The following is a 27,366-nucleotide window of genomic DNA, read 5'->3' as shown; positions in this document are numbered from 1 at the left end:
CTGTTCTTGAACAGAGCAGCAGATCTTTTCTTACTTCTTAAGGCCACCAGCCAGGCTCCTCAAAGTCCTTGTACTCCTTGAGTCCTTTGGCAGCCACACCCAGCCCTTCAGGGACATGGGTCCGTGGGGAAGCCGTGTCTGTACGCCTGCTCTTTGGGTAGAGGGAAGTGGACACGGGAAGGAGAGGGTGGCTTCAGACCCTACAGACAGGGATGCACTTGACACTGGTGAATGTTGGCCTTGGTCTTTATGGTTGGTGAAGGTAAAAGTATCCAGGGAGTGATAATATCCTGGGGCAGAGACAGCTGGCCCAGCTTCATGGGGAGAGAAGGGGAGGTAGGCTTGGAATATCAAGAAATGAGGGCACCAGTTGCCTTCTGTTTCCATAGGAAGGCTTCCCAGAAGGGTTGGGACCATTCTTCAACTTTTGCCCCCCACTCGGGCACACACAGTCAGCCATCTTTGAGCACACTGTCTTCCCTGCACTTGTGATGACAAGCCAGAAGGAGTGCCAGGGGCCTCTTAGAGCTTTGGAGATGTCCCTAATCTTTGCAAGTTGGTGTCAAGGGAAGTAGTACTTGCTTTCTGGAACCTGCTTTTTCAGTCATGGTTATCGGTGGCTGTGACCCAGCACTGCAGGGGGAAATAGGCAGGATCTGAACCATTAGCATGCACGCTACCTATTTAGTGGGAGAAAGAGTTAAAGAAGTCACAGACTCCGAAATGTTAGTTTCACAGAGAAAGCCACAGTGCTCTGGCAAAGTCAGAATACACAGGGACTAAATGCGTGCCAGCCCAGCCTGCCACCAGACAGAATGAGGGCACCACGGCCCAGGCAGAGAAGTCTGGGAGGAGCCGTCCTTCTGCTTTGAGCTTCCAGGGAATGGAGTTGGGGAGTAGGCAGAGGGAGTGCGCTGGGACTGACAGGCTTATGGCTGCTACGTGAGAGAGAGGAGGGTAGGGACACAAGGCAGAGGGAGCAGAAGACCCCTCCCCCTGGCCTATATCCTAGGCATGGCTCTACTGGGAAAAAGGCTTCGCTGCCCTGTGGCTGGAAGTCCTCAGCACTCCAGTCCAGTGGCTAAAAGGGGCAGAAGTAACATGTAAGTGAGGGAACAGGACAGCTGCACTTGAACCTGGAGAGAAAATGCCCTGGGAAGAACAGGCCTCAAGAAGCACACATGGTGTTCCAGCCCTTTCAAGATATCTGTGGGTCCCCCACTTCCATCTTTGCCTTTCATGTTATGGTGGGGCTGAGGGACAAGCAAGAGTGCCCCCGCCTGTGCACACACTCCTGGAGGGAGCTGCAGCCATCTTGGTCTGCTGTAGCCAAGTGTTAGGGCTCCCAGGAGTTACTTTCAGCAGCATTTATTGAGGGTGTGCTATTCCAGGTACCAAGCAACATGGATGCAGATAACTCCCTTGCCTCCAGGGGTCAGGAAATCTCTTCCTGTGTCCTGAAAGTCCGTATTTCTCATGATACATGGTCATGTATCTGGTTGACACCCATGTCAATGGATACTGGGTGATGGGATCTTTGACCCAAGGAAGGTAGAAACGAGACTGGGCCAGATGTGGCACACATACACAATACCTCAGAAGCAAAGGCTTATTGGTAGGAAAGGAAGCTTCAGCCAAATTGGGGCTTTGGCTGAAGGGAGCAAGTAGTTGTCGAGAATGTGGTCATGCTGCTGCCCCCAGAACAAAAAGAGCAACTGGTTTTTATTGATTTGTCTGGGTGGACTAAAGTCTGGTAATTTCCATTAACCACAGTACGGTTTCAGAAGATGCTCTGATTTGTGATGAATTTGCACTACCTGGTGGTCATGGTCAATTTGTCCTCGAGGGTGTTGTGTATCTGGCACCATCATCCTGCACAAAATGTCCTGGCCTCGTACTTAGTGGGCTAACAGGTGGTCAGCTTCCCTCAGGAACGGCTGGGCTCCTCTGACAGCTGTTGTCATCATCTTGCATAAATGTCCCGGCTTGATGATAGGACTGAAGGACTTTTAGTGCTTCTGCTGCTAAAAAAAGCACAGGGGTGAGCTAGAAGAAGCACATACCGGCTCCAACAGGCAATAGGGCCGAGTCAACCCTGCATGATAGTCTTGGACAAAAACATTTTTTAAAACTATCAACATGTCTACGTGCAGAGTTGAGTAGAATCTGACTCAAGGGTTAAGACAGAAAAGGGAACAGAGTATGAAGATGCAGAAGCCAAGCCTTTCACTCCACTTCAGTCACCCGACAGACACTGGAGGCCCAGGTGAAGAATCAGTGGTCCTAACAAAAGTAGCGTTCAGGTCTTTGAGAAGTTACCCAGGAAATGTGTCACAACCCCCACATCAGAGGTGCTGTCTCCAGCAAAGCTAGTGGGAAATGCGTAACATATTGTTCAGCTGTATGGCCTCCAAAATTAATGATTTCAAGTTGTGCAAGAGCAAGTATAGCTACAGCTTAGGGTTTTGGGTAATAATTTGTCATTTTATGCAAACACAGTCTGCTCTTACACTTTTAGCAGAGCCTCATGACAGGTCTATGGAAACATGCCGTGTTCCAAAGGCTAATAGTATATTGTGCCTCGGGGCTTATTTTGTCATCCCAGCCTTTTTTCCCACCAGTACCCCACCACAGGTGGTTCCCGACTGTCTCAGTGACCACTGGCGGCTTCCTTTAAAAAGGAAATGGGTCACTGTATGTCTTCGTCTCCAAGGCTGGCTTCCCCGTGCCTTTATAGCAAGATCCAATGAGAGGTAGAGGGCAAGGACGCAGTTCAGGTATCTCTGCTTCCCCACCCGGCCTCTCTGTGCTAGCAGCAAGCATCCTCTGGGGACCACGACTCCAAGATGGCCCAGCTGTGGGGTAAGGTCATGGAGATACCCTCTAGCTTGGATAGAGCCACATATGTGGCTATGGAATAGAACCTGTACAGTGGCCCTAAGAGAGAACAGATCTGTGATCTGTTAGGATAACCAGCCAGACTCACCTAAAGGATCTTACCTGAGTGGACATCTTTCTATCCACGGTCTGTGTTCTAGAGGTGGACACCTTATTTCCCAATTTGTCGTTAAAATTTTCACTTCCGAAAGATTTGGGACTTTCACCACGGAGTCCAGCCCTGGATTTCAGTAACCCCAGTGAATTTATACTGATGTGCACAGCTGCCTGCTGCTGCTGACCTCAGCTTCATTCATTTTCCAAGAGCTTTCAGACCAACCCTGTTGAGGATAAAAATACATCAGCTCTAATCAATAATTTTATAATAGAAATACCATGCACTTGATAAATCAACTCTAGTGCAATTAGTGACTAGCCGTGAAGACCAAACCCTAAGTATAAGTTAATCCTCAAGTGAGTGGAGTTGGGGGTGGTGGTGTTAATGGTCTTTTAAATCAGTGGAATGATGTTCGGTGGGTGACACACATCCCTGCCTGCCCCCTGAGCTGACTGGCCCTCGATCTTGCATCGGCTCAGGAGTCCAGGTTCTGCTTCTAGATGGGGCAGGGCGTGTGGCAGTGGAGTGTGGAGGAGCCAAGAGACGTGGTCCTTGCACCGTGTCCTGGGTGAGGCACTGTGCAGTCTGGGAAGCCTTGAAAGCTAGGCAGACCCCCTGGGGATGATGAGGGCCATCAAAGGAATGCGTGCCTGAGTGTGTCATTATTTCTGCAAAGTTTGATGATCATACACATACTGTCATATCCACTGCCACAACTAAGCCCTGAGATAAGACAGGAAGGCAGCCGTTTTGGGATTGGTTTACACGTTTGTTTTCATGAGACAGGTAGGCTGCAGAATGGTTATGTGACTTCCCCAGAGACACACGCATGGTTACCAGAGGAGCCAAGCTTTGGTCAGAGGTGAAGAGCCCTGAATTTAAGCCCAGGTATTTGGCCTCCTCAGAGCAGCCCTGTGGAGAAGCCATGTCTGTTCATGAAGGACTCATCTGGCGCCCAGACACCGGGCACAAGCACAAATGCCAGGGCACTGGAGCAGCCTCAGGTTCTAACTCTGTCTCAACCCAGCTCTCGCCCAAGACCTCACGGTTTAGGCTTCCAGCTGCTGATTTCCCAGAATACGTCCACCGTGGAGTTTAATGCAGCAGGTATTTACCAGTATATAACAATAGTAATTATTACGTGTGGCAAGTACTTTCCTAAGCCTGGTTCAAGGGTGCCTTGGACTGTACCCGAAAACCCAGCGTAGCATGGTTCAGTATTAGAGGGGATTTATTGGCTAACATCCTGGAAGCTTTATAGAAGAGAGGCTTCACATGTAGTTCGTGTGGGGCTGCTTCTCTGTAGTTCTCTTAGCTTTATCCTCCTTCTCATTTCAGTATCCTCTGTGTGACTTGCACTTGGCAACAGTGTCCACCATGGAGAGGCAAGATTAGAGGCAGGTGAACAAATTGCAAATACTGCGCATACATTATAGACACTGCATACATGGTAAGGTATAGGTGCAAAGTAAGCGGCAGGTCTTTTGCTCTTCCCCATTGATAGTAACTCTGGCCTCCACGTTGTTCTGGGGACTTGAAGAGGCAGGAGAGATAGCAAGCTTCCAGGAGACCTTGAAAGTTAGGTGGATAGAGCCGTATTGGCAAGAGAAGGAGGTTCGTATTCTGTACGGCAGCAGAACCTGGGGTGGACCGAACCACCTGAGGAAGGTGACCTGGGTATCAGTCCCGGAGAAGACAGCTTGACCTCCTTGAACCAAGGATCTGAAGCCACGTTTATGACCTAGAACAAGGAACGAGGCAGCAAGAAGACAGGCACAGAAGAGCATTCCACCATGGGGCTGCAGCTTGGTTTTCCACGGCCTGTCCTTTGCTTCTGCCGACAAGTTGTTAGTCATTCCCTGTGGGGGGCTGTTGGTTCCGAGTCCTTTGCCCTCATGGCAACCACTGACCTCATCCTTTCTGCCCGTCTCTTCCCCTCCGCCCTTGTCTTTGCTTCCTCCCTTAAATCTAGCTCAGACTGAGGAAGTCACACCTGCTTAACTCTACCTGGGGCACCCTGTCCTTGGGGCTATAAGTCCTTGGAAGACACTTTACATTTATTTCTGGGTGGCACCAGCTTTCCCCAACACTACAAACCGTTAGTCCTTCAGGAGGTAAAGTCAGCCTGGTTCTCATTCTTCGTGCAGATGAATAATTACTACGCAGTTGGAGAACACAGAAAATAAAAGGGCCCTTTGTTCCTGGATGCTTATTAATATTAAAAAGTCTCTCCTTTCTAGCTTGGGATCTTGCAGAAGAAGAGGCAAGCAAATAGTACTTTTTGAGTAGTTGTGATTGGCTGTTGGGATTAGGTCTGTCAGAAGATGCAACAGTGAATTCTACTCCATGGCATGGGATAGAAGGCCTCCAGCCAGCATCTCAAAATTCACTCACCTGGAAGGTCCCTTCAGGGCAAGTTATCTTGAGAGTGGTTGACAGAATGCTAGAGACACTTCCCAGCCAATTTTAATAAACTCATGATAATAGTAATACATCAATAGTAACTCATGTGCTATGAGCGAGCCAAATACTGTACCAAGCTGACCTGCATTATCCCATTTAATTCTCAATAACCCTGTGAAGTGGGTGCTATCATTCGGGTTCCCGTTTTGAAGATTTAGAAACTGGCTTAGAGAGGATAGTAGCCTGTAAGGGTTTTGATCCAAAATGAATTATTTGAAGGGAAACTTTTGCTAAAACAGGATCAAAGGAAGTTAGCCACTGCCCAAAAGAAACTAGGAAATGGAGCAAGGGAGGGCTTCTGCAAAGACAGGCTTGCTCCTTGGGGAGGAGTCAACATCCCTTCCTGTGAGCTGCCAGAACTGCATCTGAAAGGTTGCTGGGAAACAAAGCTCAGCCCTAGCACTGGAAGGGGATTGGCTGCCTAGTTGCTGGGGCTTTGCTTTGGACCAATGGCAGAGGGAGGGGTGGGTCCACAGGCTAGAGCAGTGAGCTCCTCATCCAATCATCCTGCAGGAAGGCTGGGTTCCTGGAACCATGGCAACTGTGAGCAGAGGCTCATTTGTTTTGTAGATGAGTAATTACTACACAATTAGAGAAAGCTAAAAATAAAAGGGGCCCTTTGTTCTAGCTACTTATTAATATTAATAAAATGGTCTGTCCAGGTCTGTGATAAACAAGGCAAACCTGGGCTCCTGTGATAGAGGCCGATGTAGTTAGGGAAAGCAGCCCAGCCCTACTTCCCAGCCTGGCTTTCTCCTCTTTCTGGAAGTTTTCCTGACTGTAACCTGGAGAGGATAGCTTTCCTGGCCTTGGGGAGAACTCAGATCAGACACACGCGGGATTCAGGATACACTGAAGACCTGAAGCACAGTAGCAAAACCAGACAAATGGACCAGTGTTGGAGGACACCCTTAGTCCAGCTTTGCCATGTGTCCTTGACCATGTTTTTCTGTATACAGTCTTAACCTTCCGCTGAAATAGCTCCCCTGCCAAGATTTCAGTGCCTCTCTTCTGCGTGTCTTGAAGAGGACATTTAGTTCAGGCTTAGAAATGATGGGGGATACTATGCTCAGGGATGGCCTCCACTCCCACATCCGGGCCTTCAAGGCCAAAAGAGCTGAGAGGCTTTTCTTCTATCCTTTTCCCTATGAGAATGCCTTGTGGCTTAATCTAATAAGGATAAGAAAATGCTCTTTAAAAAAACAGAGGCAGCATAAGTGCATAGGAGAATGAGTCAGTAATTAGAAGACTTGGTTCCAGGCCTGCTTCCTTCTCTACCAAAAGAGAACTTCAGACTAGAGGGTCTAGGGGGACCATTGAAGTTCACAGCTCTGTATAGCTGCTGTTTCCAAAGCTCTTGATCTCTTGTCCTTGGAGCTTGAAGCAGTGACAATGACAGTGGCTTAAGAGCTGAGAGAGAGGAGCAAGTGGAGAGAAAGCCAGGCACTTCCAAGTGGTAAAAAAACTTGGTGGGGATACATTTGAAGCCAGTCAGTTATTCAGTGCTTAATGCATGAAGCAGTAGGGGGCATGAAGTATTTCCGGAATTGTTTATCGTTTGTACAATCTGTCATCAGATTCCCATTCTTCAGTGTGGATGATTGAAGGATTTGGCTGTTTGTGGATACTATTCATTAGTAACAGTGGACCTGTTAATAGCTGCTGATGAGATTGGGGTCAATGCAGTACCTGTGAACTTTGCTGCATGTTAGAATCACCTGAGGAGTGTTTAAACCCTGCAAACCCATCAAATCAGAACCTGGCAAGATGGGCCTCAAGCAAGTCCAATATGTAACCATAGGCTTAAGTGCTGTTCTGTTCTTGCTGCATATAGAGCTTCACACCATCTGTGACCGTCGATGGCATCCCAGCCTCCGCTACCAAAAGCCAGGTGAGGTTTCCAGCCTGGGTCTGTGACTGCTGTCCTGCAGTTGGAAGCCGAAAGGTCTCGGCTGTCTTTCCCAGCAGGACAAGGAAGACGAGCATTCCAGATGAGATGAAGGGGGTCTTTGTCCTCATGGAGTGACTCTCCTGCCTCCCTCGAGGACAACCCTGTCGTGGCTGAGATTAGGAACCTGTACACATAGCACAAGTGGGCAGCAACCGTAAACAGGCCAGCAGCCACTTTCCTTGACTGTCTGACGAATGGGGGCCTTTTGGTAAGGTCAGAGTTTGTTTGTTATTAAAGACCTAATTAGGAACATGAGAGGGAGCTGAATAGCTCCGTGCTTGGCTAATTAGTGACATGTATGCACCCGCTTTGAACTTCAAGGACACAGAGCTATTAGCGCTTACATCAAAAATGGATTAAACTCCTGTGCCTTTATAATCATTAAAGACAGGCTGCTCAAGTGGAAAGCCTTTTGTACAGGTCCTCTAGGGGCCACCCCCTGGGGACCCCCTGCATCCCAGCCCCCAGCTGGCAGCGCGTTGCTGTTAGATGTGACCGGGCACTAAATGCCAGTCAGCCCTCGGGTGTCCTAGTACCCGTAAGCTCGTCCTCTGCAGAGTGGAGTGGTCTTCTGAGACTGAGCTTCGCCCACTGGGTACCCCATTGGGTCCAGCACCTTGGGTGGGGGTGTCCAATAAGGGCCCAGACTTGGCCAGGGCATGCATGGTTTTCTCTGGCAGTGCCCTCTTCCACTAATACCAACTGTCTGCCTGCCTTGTGCTGCAAGGCTCCTTTTTTTTTGAAATGTGACACAACTGGGGGGAAGGGGACAGGGGGGCGTCCTAGTCCTCTGGGGAGACAAAGTCCTCTATCTCAAGTGGCAGATACCACCCAACCTCAGGAGCCCCCAGTCTGTGGGGGAAATACCTGCACCAGCAGATTTTCTTGTTGGGAAAGGAGGGGAACAGGGTCCAAGACCTGGGCAGTTTCCATTCCAAGGTTAGAGAGTAGATTCCTTATCCTCGAATTTGCTATTTCTTTTGAGCAAAGAAAGACCCAGCTACACAAAGGAAACCTTGTCTATGAATCAGGGAAGAACAGCGGGGCTGTGTAATATATGTGCCTTCACGCTGGAACTGGGCTCAGCACTCTCTGGGACTCTCAGTGACACTGGACACCTTCCCTAGCTGCCCGGACCCTTCGTTTCCTCAGCTGTAACACAGGAGTCATAAAGACCCTCTTCTACGTTGCTGGGTGCATGAACATGGATGGGGTTAAATACCTGCCCTGGGCAATGCTCAGCAGCTGAGCTGGTCTGCGATGCCTTCCCAGCCCGGCACCCTCCAAAGCCACCGCTTCCAGAACTTTGTACCTCTTGCTTCATTCCCTTTCACCTGTCTTCCTCCCCGCTAGTAAGTGGCATCCCGCTGCCCACATTCCGTGACAGGGACAGGGTGATGCCTGATTCTTACATAGCTTTTCCTCTTGACTGAGAATAGCACATGAGGCCACCTTTTAAACCTGTGGTCTTGCATTTCATAGTGTTTTAACGAGTTTGTAGTGCGGAAATTATACGCTGGTCCCATAGGAAGTGGAATCATTTAAAAGACACAAGCAAGGATCTGACCCTGCTAGCTGGGTGGTGCCCTGCAGGGCGGGAAGTAACCAGCAGGCACACAGCAGTGCAGCAGAACAAGAAGGTGGCTGGGAACGCGTAGGGAAAAGCCACACTGTTTTTTTGGTTTTTGTTTTTTGGCCATACTAGGAATCAAAACCAGCACCTCTTGCACGCTAGGCAAGTACTGTACCACTGAGCTATACCTTCAGCTCCCCTTACCCGCCTTTTTGAGACAAAGTCTCACTACGTTTCCCAGGCGGACTTTCAACCTGCCATCCTCCTGCCTCAGCCTTCTGAGTAGCTGGGATTACGGGCATGTGCCATCACATCAGCCTGGTTTCTTTTTTTGAAAAGTTAGAGGGATAAATGTGCCTCAAGGACAAAACCAGCCACCAGGTTAAATGCAAGGGACATTCTCAGGATTGAACTGTGGTTGTCTTCCAGCCACCGAACTGCTCAAGAGAGAAGGAGTTGCTTCCATGACTAGAGTCATGGCCTCTCCCTTCCCAGAACCCCTGTCCCTTTCCCTTAGAAACTTACAAATAAGCTTGGTCCCTGAGGGTTTGAAGAAAAATGGGAACCTGACCACAGAGCAAAAAATGTCTTTGTCCTCGTGACAAAAACTTGTTTGGCTATCAGGCCCACTCACAGCTGCTGCACCCCCAGGATAGCATCCTGAGCAGAAGGCCATCGGCCACTCATTACCATCTTCCCTTCACCCACCTTTCCAACCAGCCCCCCCAGAGCCCTCTCAGCCTGGTCCTGCGTAAGCACACTCAGACCCTGATCAAGACTGGTTACAAAAGCACCAAGCTGGAAAGAGAAGATTGTATCTCAACATGAAGTGCAGTGTCCTGGCCACAAAGTCGTCTTCAGATGGGTCCATTTTGGACAGTTCTCCCATTGGTCTCAATGGTACTGAGAATTCCCAGTTACCACTAACATAGTCCTGGGGTGTACAGGGCGTGGATATCACTGGCCAGTAGTGAAGTTTATCTCTCGAAGGTTTGGGCAAGTGTGAAATGAAGACCGTCGTCCGAAACCATTAGTCACAAGCTGGGGTTCTCCAGCCCACCCATTCCCTACCTGAGACACACCAGCATTCATCAGCAGGCATCAGCACCAACCATGGGGGCCTGGGGCAGGGTCAAGTTTGAGAGAAACTGCAGTCTTCTAAGACTGGTACCATTGGAACCGATGCTTGGAACATCCCGGGACTCGACTGTCCTGGCAGCTAGTGAGTGAGCGAATGCTCATCACAGTTCCCATGCAGTGCTGAAGATGCGCTGGGTCTCTCTGGTACGTTGAGCTTGGAATGAGTTTGTTCTCTGTAATATACCTGTTCACGTATGGAGACAATGAAAAGAAAAAGCACCTTGTACTCTTAACCCTCCATCCATTTGAATGTCCTCTGCCCTTCTCTTCTGAATTTGCCTAAATTTCACCAGAGCTTTAAATACCTACGTTGTGCATAAAATCCGATTGTCCCTGCATCTGGGTTCCTGACCAGATGTGTTTTTAATTCAGCATGTCGTACCATTTCCCCAGGCTGGACAGATTGCTGGCCTGCTCTAGCAGTCGCTCTTTCCATAAGCCTAAGCTCTAGAAGCAACGTGTGAGCCAGAGATCCCTGAAACCTGCTACCCAGGCAGAGTCTGCCTTGTTCTGCTCCACTGAGTGTCCTCCTGGAATCAGAAGCAGGTTTATCTGTCTACACTGACCTTTCCCATTTGCCCATCGACCTTCAGAGGACACAGTAAGGAGGATGCAGAGTGAGTTCCCCGACTGTTCCCTAAGTAAGCCCTGGGCTTCCCAGTGGTCGTTCCTCAGAGCACTGTGGAAGGAGAGGCTGATGCTGAAAGGGACTCCTGCCATCTCTGTGCACAGCCAGCTGGCACTGTAGACTCAGCAGCGTCCCCTGAGTGTGCAAGGCTGTCGGGGAAGAGAGAAAGGTGACTCTTGCTGTAGAGAAGGTGCCGTCGTTGGGGACAGAGGGCCCCAAGAGAACCAACAGAACCTGGCATCTCCATATAGCCTGCCTTGAGGAGTTCATTGCTAATGGCCAGACAGTCCTGTCCCTGTGGGATTCTGGCCAAGGCAGACGCAGAAGCATGATTCAGAGAAGATGAGAGTAGAGGTGAGTGTTGGAGGAGACAAGAACTTTAATTAGTCTCTTTAATTTCTCTAAAACAAACAAAGCTCCCTAAAACCCAGCAGGAGAGATTCACACAGCCACGACCCTCAAAGACTGTCGCATAGGCGTGTGACCTCCCTGCACTCAGTCCTCCACTCTGTTGGGAGCTAGGGGCCCGGAGCAAAGGCTGGGACACACCAGTCAGCGCAGACTCCCTTCCCCTTGGCGCAGAAATAACACAGTGGAGCTGCTTTTGTTTGGCAGCGCTTTGCCTTCTGAAGGGAGTAGGGCAGTGGCTCACTCTCGGTTATGCCTTGCCCTGCACAGCACGGGCTGACCAAGGAGGGAAGAGGTTTTTTCCTAGATGTGTTCCAGGGGCAACCAGGGTCCCCCACCTTTAAAGAAACCTGGCAGCGTCTGATGACTCACAAAGCAAATGATTGAAATTGTCCTGAGGGCTGGCCCTGCCCTCTGGGGAAATGTGAGACCCTCCAAAGCAGGAGGCTGGAACTCAGAGGATCCCTAGCTTCCCCAGACATGTGGGCTGAGGTAGTGTGCGAGGGATTTTCGTCACCATTCACTTTCTCTAGATAAGTAATAATCTTGTTTCCAGACCTCAGAGCTGGGCTTCCCCTCTGAGGGGTGCTGCCTTTATGACTGTAGGCTCTAGCTTTATGCCTAAGGTTCAGGGACATCACATACAGACGGTACAGCAATAACATACCTAACTATGCCTCTGTATTTTCCCTAGACCTATAATGAGGTCCCCCTTAGAGACTCATTCCACACTCAGCCAGCACCCTCTGACCGCATCTGGGCAGACCCGCATGTACCAGGCAATCGCAGGCATATCCCTGTCTCATTTCAGAATCCTGGGGAAAGATGCTCATGAGCTTTGGTCTAACACCTACAGGTGCAGGTCTAAGCCTACAGTACTGGTCTCCCCTCAAGGTCTCCAGGATAAGATTTGTTTGCTTTCCCAAGTCAGCTATCCAGGTGCTTTAATGGTAGGCAGGAAGTTCCTCCTTTTGTATAATGTAAAATTGCTCCACCTTTCATTTAAATGATTTTCTCACGTTGTCCCCCATGAGATTTAATATCCTTGTTTTTCTGCTTCCCCTCCCCCATCTTGAGAGTCCTTTCTTCAGGTCCGGGATGATTAAATGCGCCAAGGGGATGAATTGGATCCTTTCGTAAATCACCTGATTTGTATGGCGAGATTGCATTTCCCCATATCAGGTTTCCCTAACTCTACCTGTGGTACCTTCCTCCTTGGGCTCTGCATACACTACTATTTCCAAAATAGGTGTATCTGTTTTATGCTTGGCAAGTCACAGAGGACTTTCTCATTTTCATTCTTGCAGCAGCCCCAAGTCAGGCTGAATGAGGGAGACATCCCTCAGGTGTTACAGATAAGGGCCTGGGCCAGAAGGCTGGAACAAAGAGCACAGTTATACGGGGCCATGGTCACGTGCAGGTCTTCTGAGTCCAGGTCCAGTGCCCCCTTTCGCTACACTATGGCCTCCTCCTAGAGCACTGCCTGGAGTGGAGAAGCCCAGAGGATGCTGGGAAGTAGGGGCATGGGATAAGTAGGAACCTACCTGAGATTAAGCCGATGCTATGGTCCTACCCAGGACTCCTGATGGAGAAATGAGCCTGCTCACCAAGATGAGCCCCCAGACCTCCAGCCTCATACAGGGCTTGTGTTAAGCCACTTAGCACAGCTGCTGTTACAGAAATGCCAAGCTGTTGACAAAACATTGCCCTTTTCTGGAAAAAGCATCGTAATACCCAATTTACAAAATTAAGCAATGTTTATTCAACAATGTTTACTTCCTTGCCCCCCGCCACACCCTTACCTAGCAGTAGACAAGGTGACTTTGCCCATGAAGGCCGTGCCTTCCCCTCTTCTGACCTGATCCTGGCATATGGGATGGTTTCTGGACTGTCTTGGGGGTCTAGGGAAGGGCACCTCCACGTAAGACAGATGTGTGAGAATTGAAGGGAGATGACCTCAGAGAGCACCTTCAAGGGCGTGGCTCCATGCTCTCTCCCTGCCACTCACAGCATAGAGGAAGAGGGGTTCTTCAGATAACCCCTTTACCATGGAGCCAGCCTGTGTTCCATACCAGGGGTTATACTGAGTCCCCCAAAGAAGACAATTACTTCGTCCCCAACGCCCATCCACTGCCCAATGGCAGGAACAAGTACTGACAAGTGTGTACCAAGTGTCTGTCCCCATTAGCTCCTGAGCAGCCAGAGCCGTTGGTTTTTTTTGAGTCTTCCCAGAGATGCACATATGTGCGGATGCCTTGTTCGAGGACTTGAACATGCCCTGGAGCATGGTTGTGCCACAGAGAGAGACAGAGGCAGGTGTAGCCTGTGGAGCTCGGAGAGATTTCTCCCATCTCTCCTTTGGGTCCCAGCACTTAAGGGTGCAGACACCCTGCCCCTGGAGAAGGGACCAACCCAGAACTGGGCGCTTCCTGCCTGCCCACTGCACCCTCTGGTGGGTACCAAGCAGCTGCGTCTTCAGCCCCTGGCTGGGCAGCATTTGCAAGGTGACTTCGAGCTGGGATTCAGGCATTGTGATGAGCAAGTGCATAATAAAGCAGGACTTGGGTTTTTTAGTCTGTATTCTAATGCAGCCTTCTCCACAGTGATTTTAGTGTCATTTGGTGGGAGATGACTGAGCGGGGAGGGTTGATACACGCCCCAGATGAGCTCTGATTGTGCAGTTCCCTGCAGGCCAACTCTCAGGCTCTGGGCCTCTGCACACACAGGAAAGGAGAGGTTGCCAGGAGCGGGAACAACACAGAATTCTCTTGCTTTCTAAAGCCGGGGAAGCTAGGCATCCATGGACAGCATCCTTCCTTGGGTGTGCTACATCTGTCTCCAGGCAACTTCCTCTGGCTGGGCTATTCTCTAGGGAGCTCACCCAGCTAAAAAGAGCCACAGCCAAAAGCCTCCTTCTCCCTACCGCTGAGTAGGTAGGCCTGCCCAAAGTTGCATTGGATCCACATCCCTCCAGAGGAGAAAGAAGCTGGAAGAGCTTTCTCTCTGTCTCCCACTGTGCCTCTGTTTCCACCCCACCCTTTCACCCCGAAACAGAACAGGTTAGTTTGTTCCTTGGTAGGGGGTGGGGGGATTCACTGCCTGTGTAAACCAGGAATCCAGTCTGAGCTCTTCTCATTTTCCTGAGCCCAGAAGAGAAAGGTGTATGTTTGACCAAGATAATACCGCCTTTTGACCAAGATAATAACTGCCTTTTGAATACCTCTGCTTGGTACCTATCTCTATGTGTGAGAAGAGCCAAGTGTTATCCGCAAGTTTAATCTTCTATATTCAGACCTCCGCATCCCCTTGTCTACCGGCACATTCGCAAATAAGCCATTCGCTTGCTATAAGCCTCTGTACTTTTTGTTTTCATTTTTCCCTTTAGCCTGCTCTCTCCTTGGCTGTTTATTCATCTGGGGCTATAGCTTCTTAGGGACTCACCTTGGGGCTTCCTGCCCCATGGGCATCCAGAGGCAGCACTTTCTGCTTTCTCTGCTGAGTCAGGAGCCAGGCCCAGCTTGCTTTGGTCTCCTTTTATATCTTCAGTCCCCGTTCAGTCTTCTGCCAGCCTGGTGTGGTGCATCTCAGTGTCTTCTCACCCCTGTGGCAAGTGGGTAAAAAATCACTGCACTCGTGGCTCTTGGTGAGAGCCTCCAACCGCAGGCCTCCAGGCAAGCTTCCATAGGGAATATTCTTCCCTTCTGTCATCGTAAGGCAGCTGTCCCAGGGCAGAGGAGGGAGGAAGAGGAAGCAGTGGCCTGCAAGTGTGTGATGCCTTCCCCTTCAAGCTGGGGCTAGCTGTCACCCCAGAGGGACTAGCCCCAAACTTGCCCTGTGGTTTAAAAACCAGAGAGAGCTAACTTTGCCAATTAAAAAAAACTTTTCCCATTTTGGAAAAGAAAATAAAGTTGAAACTACAGAGGGGAAATAACGACACAAAACCTGGGTGGCAGGTGGTGGCCCTTACTGGGAAGGGCACGCTGAGATCTGGCGGAGGCAGAGGTCCTGCGACAGTGTCACCTCCCACCTCCCCCTTCCCCAAGGTGCAACACCACCCCTCTGGCTTTGTGGGTGTCAAGTCTCCCCTTTGAGGCGAAGGTGCATTCTGAGCTTTCTTCTTAATCTGGAGTTTACATCTGAGGGTAAAGTAACACAAACGGGGCCTTTCTATCAGAGACGCTTTAGCTATAAATTGCTTCAGTCAGTATACTCTGCATTCATACTTCCTTGTGTTTTTTTTTTAAACAAAAGGAAAAAAGTTTTAAATCCCCCCTTTCCTTCTACTGCAGGAGGTGAGTGTGTGGATGTTCTGTAGGACCACTGGCTTCACCCAGCTTTGGCCCCACCTCAGGTTACCATCCCCCCCCATCCCCTCCCTCCATCCCCTGCTCTCCACCCCAGAAGGGAACCCTCTGCCGCCATCATTACTGTTCCGTGAAGTTGCCCGAACTTTCCATGACATATCCCATCCTCCGACCACTTCAGTATCGATGACTTCCATGCAGGGACAAAAAACGGAGGGGTGGGGAGGGAGGGAGTAGCCAGCAGGGTGGGGGAGGCTGGGGGAGGGATGCAGAATGGAGATCTTTTTTGTCTTTGAAAAAAAAACAAAAAACAAATTCGTCATTTAATGGATCCAAAAACAAAAAAGAACAACAATTTTTAAAAAATGAAACACACACACCAAAAAAGAAAAAGAAATTTTTAAAATCCCTTCCCCAAAGATTATTTTTTTTCCTGGACACGAATTGCTTTGTTTCCTGTCACGTTTTAATATCAATATTAACACAATGTGTAGTCTAAAACTAGTTCCTTTGTAGTTTGCATGGGATGTGAATGCTGTCTCAACGTGCCCAAATCTAGAAGACTGCATGAGCGTCAATTCAGATGTGAAAAAAAACTCTCTCTCTCTCTCTCCTCCATATATATTTCTATTTCTATTGTGATAATTTGGTGGGCAGTAAAGCACCTCCGGTTGGTTGCTGTAGTGTGTTGAATGATTGTTTTTTTCTTCTCTCTATTTTTGGAGCTCCAAGCTTCTTAGTAGTAGCCTGGGCTGAGTATTCTTGAGTCCCTGCTGATGTTTTCGCATGGCCTTGGTTGAGTGTTAGAAGTTGGGCCTCAGCTGTTTTTCTCGAGTGTTTGGCTTGTAATGATCGGTGCATGCCTGGCTTCTGGCCTCATACCCAGCTCTATTCTCTGCACACCAGTCCTGAATAGCTACAGTGCTCAACCGAATTTTGGCGCGCCCGCTTCCCCGGCAGGCTCCAACCCGGCGCGGCCCGGAGGCTTCCCGGGGGCCAACAGCCCAGGACCTGTCGCTGATCTCTACGGCCCTGCCAGCCAGGACTCCGGAGTGGGGAATTACATAAGTGCGGCCAGCCCACAGCCGGGCTCAGGCTTCGGCCACGGCATAGCTGTAAGTACCTGCCTCCCTGCCCTCCTGCCTCCTGACCAACTCTGTGAAGCCCATGGGGAGGAAAGTCCAGTACTAGGGGCAGAGGAGAGATGAGTGGGTCCCCACCACATCACAACAGCTCCCAAGGCTGAAGCTCTTCCTTCTAGGTGTGTTCTGAGCCCTTCCTGGGTGGCCTGGTCATGGAATGGAAGGTGTGTGGGCAGCTCAAGTTCATGTCACCACTCTACCACCTTCAGCCCTGACAATCTTGGGCTACCTCCATAGCCTGTCTGAGCCTCCTGTCCTTGGCTGCAAAAGGAGAACAGGAAGGCTTCCTCAAAAGATTAGGTTAAAATAAACAGAAATAGTGTATATCACATGTCGGCACATGGGAGGTCCTCAATATAATGCCATCCCCTTCACCTCAGGGTAACAGCCTTAGCCAGCAGAGTCGCCTCAGTCTATGTGGGTGGGTGAAGGGACCCCCCTCCCAGGTGGTTTCCTTTGTTAACGTTTCTTACAGTTTCCAGGTTCCAAGTAAGTCCCATTGCATTCTTTAGCTGCAGCCCCCTGAAGGCCAGATGCATTTGTATTTGTAATGCTCTGTGGTTCTATAATCTGACTAATCCAGGCAATGGAAATTTGCTTAACCGATTTGCATGCTGTTTTCAGATTGTATTGTTCTCCCTCCCGGTGTGTGAGCATGAATGTGCCTGAGCCCACTTGCGCCCTGTCCCTTCCATTTTGAAAACAGAAAACCAGCCAACCTCTGCCCTAGCCAACCTCAGCACTTGGGGGATAGTTTGGTTTGGAGCTGAGATGAGAGTTGTCTGCTGTCCCAGGTCCTGGCCCTGTCAGACTCCGAATCTGGGAGAGAGCTGCCGCCTGCTCTGTCCTGAGGGCTGTGCTGTGGAGAACCAAGCCTGTGTGGACAGCCTGGAGTACCAAGGTGGCCTCATCCATGCCTCCTGGCATTGGAAGTACCCTCCCCAGACACACACACAGATACACACTCATGTATACACGCTCAGACAGATCCGTGTGCTCCTGCCAGCGCTGACCTGTGCTACCTAGGTCCTGTTCAGTTGCACCGGCGTGACAGCATCTCGTGTCAGTAGTTGAGGCATCTGATCTCTTTGGAGCAACTGCAGCACCAAATCCAGAACATTATTTTTCAGCTATGAGCTGCATCAATTTGGAGGACCATCCCTCCCCACCTAAAATACAACTCATTTATATTACCAGTGTCCAGAAACATAGACCCTATTCATTCTTGAATACCTGGGTCCTTAGAGCTGTGTGCTTTGATGTTTTTTTCTGAAATAACCACATATCATTGCAGTTTGTTTGCACCAGGATTTCTCCCTAGCTCAAGCCATTGAGATTATGGACAGAAACCCTTATCTTTGCCTTTTGGGGTCAGGGTAACCGTGCCCATCATTCTGGGTATGAGGCCCCCTTTGCCACCATGCACTGAATCTGGCTTTTGGCTTCCCTGGGTAAGCAGACAAGCTTGGGTGGGGGACGTGGGGGCAGAAGGGATTGGACCTAAGAAGAATATTATCCTGGCCCGCCATGGCACAGTGTCTCAGAATTACATATTCATGCTGGCAACCGCAGACTAGTCCTAGAGATAATTTCCTTTTCCAGAATATGACAATCTGTTCCCGTGTATAGTGCACTGATGACCTTAACAATTGTGCAATTTTAGGGACCTTTGATTGCAACGGCCTTTACAAATGGATACCATTGAGCAGGTGCTTTCGTTGCCATCTCACTCTGAGGTATTACCGTCTCTGCCATGTGTCTCCACCCTGCCGGCGTGTCCGTACATGTATGTGCACTGGTCATACATGTGCGTGCATGCCTGTCTCATCACATCAACATCTGTCTTTCCGGACCCCTTTTAAGGGGGGGGTGGGGGCAAAAAACCTAGTCTTTTCATCTCCTCTCTTCCCTTTCTCCTGCATTTAATCATGACCCCCACCTTTTCTGGTTCCTTTCTTTTTTTTGTCTTTGATTTTGGTTCTTTGGATTCTATTTCTATATCTTCCCCACCTTCATCTTTCTCTGTCTTGAAATACAATCAAGAGTGTGGGAAACTGGAAGGTGATCTTGTACTGTGCCCGTCCCAGGGGATGGAGGCAAGGAGACTGGACTTCTGCCAAGCCTGGGGCAGGGGATGGGAACCCGGGCCACTCCTGAAGGTCCTGCAAGATGACCTTGTGGGTTGCTGAGCTCCCTGGGGCTCGCTAGGGGTTGGCCAATGGGGTTTGAGTAGTCAAACAGCCAGACTCCATCTTTCAGTGAAAAGAAAACATTTTTGCCAGTAACTACTGAGTAATTATCCAGCTTACTGCACGAAAAGCAAATTAAATTAACGACATCACCTGCATAACGTGGATTTGGATCCCTGCCAGTTTCCTAACCTTTTAAAGTGAGCTCAAGTTAATTAAACATTTTTTAAATCACTTTGATGGGGATCTGGAGGGTGGAACAAGAGGAACGGGAGGTGGGGCAAGCGGTGAGCAGGATTCCGGCCACACTCGCCACAAACAATTCTGCCATTTTCTTGGGAAGAACACAGAAGTGAGAGGCCTTGTGCTCAGGAAAGCCTTAGATATGGACTGTGTTAGCACGCAAGTTAGTGGCTTGGAACGTGGTCTGTGTCTTTGGAAGAGGGAAGATGACAGCTGGGGCCTGGGAAGGGGTTTGGGGCACAAGCGCATTTCACGGCAGGAGCTGGGATATAGGAGGAGCAGCTTTGGGTTTGCAGTTCACAGCCCTCTCTCCCGTGGAGGGGGATTGCTTCTAGCCCTGAGTCAGCCAGGACTGTGTAGGAGCTGGAGACAGGTTGAATCGAGCTTCATAAATCTCTTGGATTTCTCTCATGTTGCTGCTCTAAGGAATCACTGTGACTAACCCAACTGCCTCTCTTAACCAAATAAGCCATGTGTGTAAATTCTCCTCCCCTCCACTTCCCTTCAAGCACTGACCCAGCCATTGCTGGCCAGAACCAGAGGCCACTAACAGTTTGAAGAACAATTAGAGCTACTTGCTACTAATTAAAATGGGTTTGGGGGCCCAAGGGCAGTAAGGTTCCTCTGAGAGCCAGGAGGCCCAAGAATTCTGGGGATTGGAGAAGGCTCCAGCCCCTTGTGGACACAGATGAAGAGGGGATTAAACAGCTGCTCAGACAGCAGACTGTTGGAAGGCCAGTGGCCAGGGCTGCTGTTGCTCCCGCCCTGTGCCGGAGGCTTCCTACCCATAATGCCTTGCTCCTCCCAAGAGCTGCTGCAGCCCTCTCTGCAGGAAGGGGAGGGTCTACTTCCACCCCATCTCCCCCATCCAACTCCAGGACTCAGTTCGCAGACTGAGACAAGCAGTCAGGAGTGGAGAGAGCAACCCACCCCTTCCAAAATGGGTTAAGTGACCCAATGGAGTCACAAGATAGCCCCCCAACAGTTAAGGGCTAGACACATATACACATACCGTCCCCAGGAGAGATGACCCTCTAACATGAATGCCACCCACAGAAGAGGAGCCCAAGCCCACAGTCAGTTCAGGGAAACATCCTTAGCAAGTCCTGAACCTATGTTGGTTTTCTCCAACCAAAGCTCTGGTTCTTTGTTGTATATTTTTTATGTGTCCTGACCTTTAGTCCCTTGATACACAGTATGATATTTTCCAAATTTGCAGTTTCAGTCATTAACAGTCATTGATGGGTAGCTACGATATAGGCAGAAGTTTTCCTTAAACTAACTTTGAAAACAGGAAGTTTGAATGGAAAAAGTATCTCTGGTCAATGCGCCTTTCAACCACGTAGCTGGGAGGGGAGCCTACACACGTTTCCCACTGTTACAAGACTCCTCCACACCTGTAGCAGGTCAGCACATGAGCCCTAAAGCTGCCCTCTCCCCAGCATCAGGCAGGGCTTAGATGTCACATTTCCCAAGATGTCCTGAGAAAGCTGTTAGCCTGGCCATTGTACACACTCAGCCGCCCGATATAGTCCTTTAAAAAGTCTTGATTGAAATGTTGGAATAAATCATGCACTTGCCTGACATTTCTTCTTTTTCCTCACTCCCATTTTATGTCCTCTTTGTGACACGACTGACCTTCCCTGCCCGACAGAGCATACCTGGATGTCCAGGCAAGACTGGGCGAAGTTTCTGAGTGGCCCTTTGTTTAGGTGATGTCCTCAGACCTGGACCCCCACCAGCCTCACTCCTCATCCCAACCAGAGATGGCTCACTTCAGATCGAGGGTTGACTACATCTCTTCATCTCACGAATCTGCTGTAATATAAGACAACAGCTTTTAAATGTATATATAACCCATTATTTTGGTTTTGTTTTGTTTCTCTTGATGGTTTCCCTTGCCCTGCACCCTTCCCCTTCTCCTGTTCAATCTCTTTGAATCACATTTGGTAGTGATTTTGACTTAGTCCAGTAGTCACCTAGCTTTAATAACTAGTGAAAAGCTAACCATAGTATGATTGTTATATTAAGGAGTTATTTTTTTTCCTCTTGAAAAAAGTTTATTTTGCTTGTTTTGATTCAGTTCTCGCTTTTAAAGGATGCTGAGATGGTGATGTTGCTCTCCATATTTTGGTATCGGTTCTGAGACTGTAATGAATTTTCAGGTGGAACTTTAGCACACACTGAAGTGGAGTTGTGAAGTGCGGAGCGGGAGGTGGGCGTAAACTTTCTATTTTGTGTTGTAGAGGAAGTGAGATGTAGTGGGCTAATTAACAGACTAGCGGTTCTTTTTTTGTGCTGTCTCTTTGTTAACCTAAGTATCTCTATTTTCGGCAATAAGGTAAGGACGACCATGTTTTGAGTGTCCTCCTTTTCTATGAGTGCTTTTTTTCTGTTGAAAGAGGTCATATTATAAGGTTTTTTGAAATTGTGAATTCTAAAAAAAAAAAACAAAAAAAGAGAGAGAAATGTTGTAAATACAATTCCATTAACTTCATAGAAACTATTAAGAAAGAGAGAATCAATATTTTTGTGAGGGAGTCGGTCCCAGGCAGTTTGATGCTCTGGAAGGAAGGGGAGGGAACGCAGACAAAGTCCAGGGCTGAGACTGAGGGACGCCCAGCTGCCAGGACGACCCCAGGACACGGTAGAGCACTGTGCCGCGCCCGTGGGCGGGACAGACCTAAGAACTGTACTAGTATCCTACCAGCCTACCAACCTCGCGTCTGTGCACAGCTTCAAACGTTACCGTCTAGCTAGATTTTTATTTAAAATATGAAAAACTGCTTTTCCCAAGACGTTTTTTAAAAACAAAGCTACAATTTTAATATTTAACATATTTAAAGTTTCAAAGCACACCTGTTTGGCTTGGGGAGGGGGGCAGGAAGGGGGACATTCTTTTTCAGTCTTAATTTTTAAATATTTGATCATTTTCTATTGTCCAATCATTTCAGCACCTCCAAAGGTTTCTAGGACACTTTCGCCTCTCTCCTCCCCTGTCCCCCATCCCAGCCCCAGGTCTGGGGACCCACGGGCCAGAAGTGGATAATCCTGCATGAACACCACCTTTTCTCCATTCACTTTCTATTTACAAATTAGGAAAGCAACCTTTTGGTTTATATATTTTTTTTAATACCTCAGTGCTGCGAGTATCACCAGAGAGGCTATGGAAGAATTTTTTTTTTTAATTTATTGTAGATGTAAACAGAATTTTAAAAATAAAAAGTATAAACATCACTGCACTGTGACTGGTGGGAAAAACTGACAGTTTCCTGTTTGCACATGTTGAACATTTGGCTGTTATAATATATGGTCCTCGGTTGGGGAAAGACACTTATGATGAAGGATATTTTTTAATTTAACTTTTTTTAAATATTGGTAATAGGTCGGCAACAGCAACTATAGAAGTACAACTCAATAGATGGCATTAAAACATATTGTAGTGTGGATATATATTTTTTTTCTTTTTTTAAAATGTGATATTGACGTTTTATTAATATTTTTTAAATTGTTACGTTTATAAATTTGGTACTTAAGGCACAGCCAGTATGAGACACTGAATGCGACATTTATTATAAAGAGCTGCTGCACTCCTATTTTTATAAATTTTACTAACAAAGTAGACTAATGTAGACATTCACAGACTGGTAGGGTAAAACGCGTCTTCAAGCTACAGACTTCAAAATGCTAACTCAGAAAGAAAGAAAAAAAGCCTTTTTCAATTCTAGTTAAACAACAACAACTTTTTTTTTTTTTTGGAAAAAAAAAAATCATGTTCTTTGTTTTACCAGTAAAATGTTAGGTTGTTTGGTGAGATTGGGGGTTTTATTTCTTTTCTTTTTTTTTTTTTTTTTAAATTATGAATTTCCAGACAACCAAGTTAAGTAAAATGCTGGACGCTTTTAAAATATCAGAACTTGTTCAAGTCATCAAGTAACAAAATAAAAGTCTTATTTAAAAAAAAACAAAAAACAAAGAAAAAAAGAGACAGTAAATTCTCAGAAACTCAGTGTCTAGCTAGGGGATTTAATTACTCTTTTGTCCATGTTGGTGATGTACTGTATCCCCTGTTCCTTCACATCCCAGTTGTCTCATAGAAGACTCTTGGTTGATCATTGTCTGTTAATAATGTATAAAATGGCTATCTTGTAAGCGTGCTGTCCTGGTACTAGTGTAGTGACTTTTTTTCTCCTCTTTCTCCTAGTACATATTGATAGGTATAACGTAATTAAGGTTTAAAAAAAAAATTAGACATAGTTATTCAGATTTAGGACCAGTAAGGATAGAACTTTCTCTTATTTATGAAAAGAAAAAAAAATGCTAATCATTTTGGGGCAGTTTTTTTCCTTTGATTTTTTTCTTTCAATTTGAAGTTTTAATTTTCCTTTTTGCTGATCTGATGTGGTTTCAACTAACCCAAGGTCTCACAATGTTCAAATGCCGGCCGGGCGTTTTGTAGATCCCCACCCCCCCTCTCTGTGAAGGGGTGTGCCATACTACCTTAAATGCTAATGCTAGATATGCAAAACTGGATTTTTTTAATTTATTTTTTAAAAGAGGGAGGCATGGTATATTAAAATGATTTTACTAAGAGAAAAAAAATATTTTTTTAAGAATGCTCAGAAGAAATTGATAATCTGTGTGAATATGTTTTAGATGTTTATATACCTTTTGAAGAGACCCAGTAGCCCATAGCACAAATCTTGTGGAAATCTGATATGTTTTAATGTGGCTACCTAGGTTAAGGTTCACGTTAGTCCCCTCCACCTCATCTAGAAGTCCATTTTGAACAATTTTTGTACATTCTTTTAGCACTGATGTCCAGCCTTGTCTTTGTTTCAGTTAAGCTCAGTGGCGACCCTGGGAACCACCTTTCGCCTTCCCTGGGGCAGAAACCCTCCTGGCCGATGGCTCTTCCCCACCATATTGCATAGCCTCCCGGGGACTCTCTGGCTTCGAGATCCATTTGCCTGAGACCCTGAGCTCCTCTCCTCCCTAGCAGGGGAGAGTGAGTGGCCGAAGCTCCTGGGCCCATGCCGGGTTCTGCCCGGACATGGGGCTGAGGGAGGTGACCAAGCCTGGGTCTCCTCTCCAGGAGCCTCCGCAGAGGTGGTTTGTGGCCTTCCTCACACCCACTGGGAAAACCAAATAGCCTCGCGCTCGATCCCACTCGCCCAATGGCTTGATTCAAACAAAGCCCCAGCAGGCCTTTGCGTTTTTATCCTTCATAACCATCATCTTAATTTGAACTTGTAGCTTGGGCTTTAAGGTAGCATGGCTCGATTGCTGTCGACTTACTGTTTCACCGCAGCAATTCACAGCCAGTGAATGTTACACACATCTTGCTAGACTAGTATAAAAATCATTGGGTAATTGTTGGTTCTAATGACCTGAAAGGTGTTCAGTTTTGGTTTTTTGGTTTTGTTTTTGAGATTTTTTTTTTTGCGGGGGGGAGGAAATATTCTTCTTTTGGTTCTTTTTCATTTGGGGATTTTGGAAAAATAAATTTATTTTTCGTTCCAAATAGAGAAACAAAATCTATTTTGATCTTTTAGTGCAAACGAGGGCTAGGGACTTAGCCTCCACCACCACATGCTTCGTTCTGCCATTCACTCACTGCAGCATATTTCAAAACTAAAGCAATATAGTTTACTACATTTTTTTATTGAAGGTCAGCCATGCTTTCTGTATTATATTGCATATGAAATTGTTTACAAAAGAAACACTAATTCATACTTCTCTTTATCGGTTGCAAGTGACACACAGGGACAGAGGAACATGGGGGCAGGTGGGGGAGGGGAGAATTTTTTTTTTTTTTCTTGAATGTGCTTCAGCAGCCAGGGGCTCTTCCAAGAAAGGCAAAAGCCAGGGAGGGAACAGAGGGTAGAAAAGAGGGACAGGCTGCTGGAGAGCACATTGAACAGAGACACTGGTGAGTTTCCCCACCCTCACCCTAGAGCAGAAAACAAGCAGAAGTCAGCTCAGCCCAGGCCTGGGCGCAGACACTACACAAAGCAATGCTGGAAAGTTAAGCAATACTTTAATACTGTCATATGTTTGTTTTCCTTTTCTTTCTTTCCTTTATTCTGTCACCAAAAAAAAAAAAAAGAAAAAAAAGAATGAACTGAAATACAAAAGCATATAAAGAAAATCCACCCGTTCAGGGGAAACAACCTTCATCCAAACACTTGGCTATCTAATAATCAGAATGTATTGTCTCAGACAGGATTTCGTTTCCGGGAGTGGGGTGCGAGGGGGCAGGGAACGGGGACTGAGAGACAAAAGTTCCAGAGCCTCCGCGGAAGGCTCCTACTACTGTATTCTGTACATACTGTACCATCCGTGTGGAGTCTGTGAGTGTGCTCTTGCGTAGCGTGGGCTAGCCAATCTGCCGTTCACGGTGTGTTGTAAACTCGGAATTCCATATGTAATAGGATGCAAGTCTAAGCGTTTCATGTGGACATAAATGTATCTAAATAAAACTTTCCCTAGCACTGTGGCTGACCTCACCCTTACTTTTATACTTTAGTATGAAACTGATGAGAACTTTGGTAGTGAGTATTTTTTTTATATATATACATATATATGTATCTATATATATATATATCTCAAGCATCTTTCAGGTCTTTGTGTGTGGCTTTCTTAAAGCCCTGTTGTAAAAAATTACTATGTGGATGGCAGTCTCTCACATCACAGATGTGGAAAGTATAATTTTATATTTGTATTTTCAAATAAATAAGTTTGTGAAAGGTTTCCATCCTCTACTGTGGTCCAGAAATCAATGTGTTTGTCTGACAAAAAAAAAACAAAATAAATAAACTGTTTTGAACAGAGTTGTTTGGTGTTCTTGCACTTGCAGAGCAGGGCTTGGGGTGGGGAGAGCTGCCGCTGGGTTGGGAGATGAGTATCACTGAGTCACACCACCAAGAAGTTCCCCTGTCCCCAGCGAGCTTGCGGGCCCACTATTTTTTTTTTTTAATGGAGTGACTGGAGCATTCTAAGAAGGAAGACTGGAGTCTGGAATGCAGGGCAGATTAACAGTACAAGGCCTGCAGAATTTCCAAAGGGCAGGGATTCAATATCAAAGGGGCCATAATGGGAGGACCCAAATGAAGAAGGTAGAAGGAGCCCAGGACCTCTCCCTCTTGCTGGCTTCAGCTAGTTAGCAGCAGCATGTGGGAGGAGGCACTGCATCAAATGCCACCACCCTGGAGGAGGGATCTGAAGAAGTGGCAGGAAGCCTGGCCTCTGCCCTCAGGGAGATCAAAATTTTGCCTTTGTGGAAAGAATAATGGAATCACAGAATTAAAGGTATAGAGGTAGGTCACTGGTAATACTTCCCACGTTCCCTTTACCAAGCAATTGAGAGAAAATGAACAGGGACACAGCTCCTTGAGGACAAGTCTCAAGACCTGGTGGTGACAGCCCAGGGACATCTGAAGTAGGGGAATTCCTCACCTTTCAGGCTCTACTGATAAACAGCCAGGCTAAGAGGTTTGTAAGATGAGGCCTGAGCCATTAGTGTTTCTGTAGTGGCATCATGGAAAAGCAACCATCCCCAAGATACGGCCTCCATGAGTCCTAGCTCCAATTTCCCATCTCCTGTTTATATAGGAACTTCAATCACGTGGGCTTTTATGCGTGCCCGGGGCCTCCAAGAGAGGGTGAAAGGTGCCCCTCTTTATCTGCAGCTGGCAACGACAGCACTGGGCGCCAGGGCCAGTCTGTGTCATAGCTACTGCAAGAGCCTTGCAGTGTCCTGGTCCACTGAACAGGAGACTGTCACCCCTACTGTCCTGCAGAGATGGGAGACTGACAGGAGCTGACTGGAAGAATACAAGATATTCCTCAAGGAGTGAGCCAGAGATGTGAAAAGGGCCATCATGGCCATCCTCATGCGGATGGCTCAGCTCGAAGGAAGGTGAGCCTCTAACCCTACCCAGGTGCCTCAGGAGCGAGCACAGGGAACAGGAGCGCCAGCGTTGTGCCAGAGGCATCCGCATCTGCTTAGTCCTGCATGTGCTCGTGACCTCATCTCTATTTCAGTGCTTGAAGAGAGTGAGCAAATTGCCCATAGTACTATAACTGTGGAGTGGCAGTGAAATCTCATCTGTAGATCCTCGCACTGCCCCTGGGTGCAGGCCTGGTGGCAAATGTGCGCAGCAGTGAGGCGCGCCTGAGAGGGCCATGGTCAACAAAATGTACCAGAAAAGAGGTGGGAAAATAGCAATCTAGAGGGAAAAACTCATGCTTTCATGTTTGAGGAAGAAATGGGAAAGCAAAAAACAGAAACTAAAAAGGAAAAAGAAGAGACAATAATGGACTATAAC

General features: G+C 47.7%; 1 protein-coding gene and 1 long non-coding RNA gene across 10 annotated transcripts in view; one reads left to right on the top strand and one right to left on the bottom strand.

The window, feature by feature from the left end:
• Positions 1 to 25,869, top strand: part of Msi2 (musashi RNA-binding protein 2) — a 426,832-nt gene extending 400,963 nt beyond the window's left edge. For 5 of the 9 annotated variants that reach the window (XM_013519250.1, XM_013519251.1, XM_013519247.1 and 2 more), the window contains 3 exons: positions 16,369 to 16,577; positions 18,268 to 18,340; positions 20,691 to 25,869. In XM_013519250.1, the coding sequence (XP_013374704.1) occupies positions 16,369 to 16,577; positions 18,268 to 18,309 (251 nt within the window). In that variant the 3' untranslated portion in view covers positions 18,310 to 18,340; positions 20,691 to 25,869. The remainder of the gene's footprint in view (positions 1 to 16,368; positions 16,578 to 18,267; positions 18,341 to 20,690) is intronic. The other 4 variants (XM_013519249.1, XM_005394054.2, XM_013519248.1 and 1 more) reach the window with 3 other exon arrangements.
• LOC106149661 lies at positions 1,353 to 15,717 on the bottom strand. The gene is made up of 2 exons (XR_001235975.1): positions 3,001 to 15,717; positions 1,353 to 2,021 (listed from the first exon to the last, which is right to left on the bottom strand). It is a non-coding gene; the product is annotated as an uncharacterized LOC106149661 (long non-coding RNA).
• Positions 25,870 to 27,366: the final 1,497 nt, after the last annotated feature.

Source organism: Chinchilla lanigera, unplaced genomic scaffold, assembly GCF_000276665.1.
Source record: "Chinchilla lanigera isolate Chin_1 unplaced genomic scaffold, ChiLan1.0 scaffold00050, whole genome shotgun sequence".
Lineage (NCBI taxonomy): Eukaryota > Metazoa > Chordata > Mammalia > Rodentia > Chinchillidae > Chinchilla > Chinchilla lanigera.
Note: the sequence above shows the minus strand (reverse complement) of the source record. Positions and strands in the feature narration are given on the sequence as shown.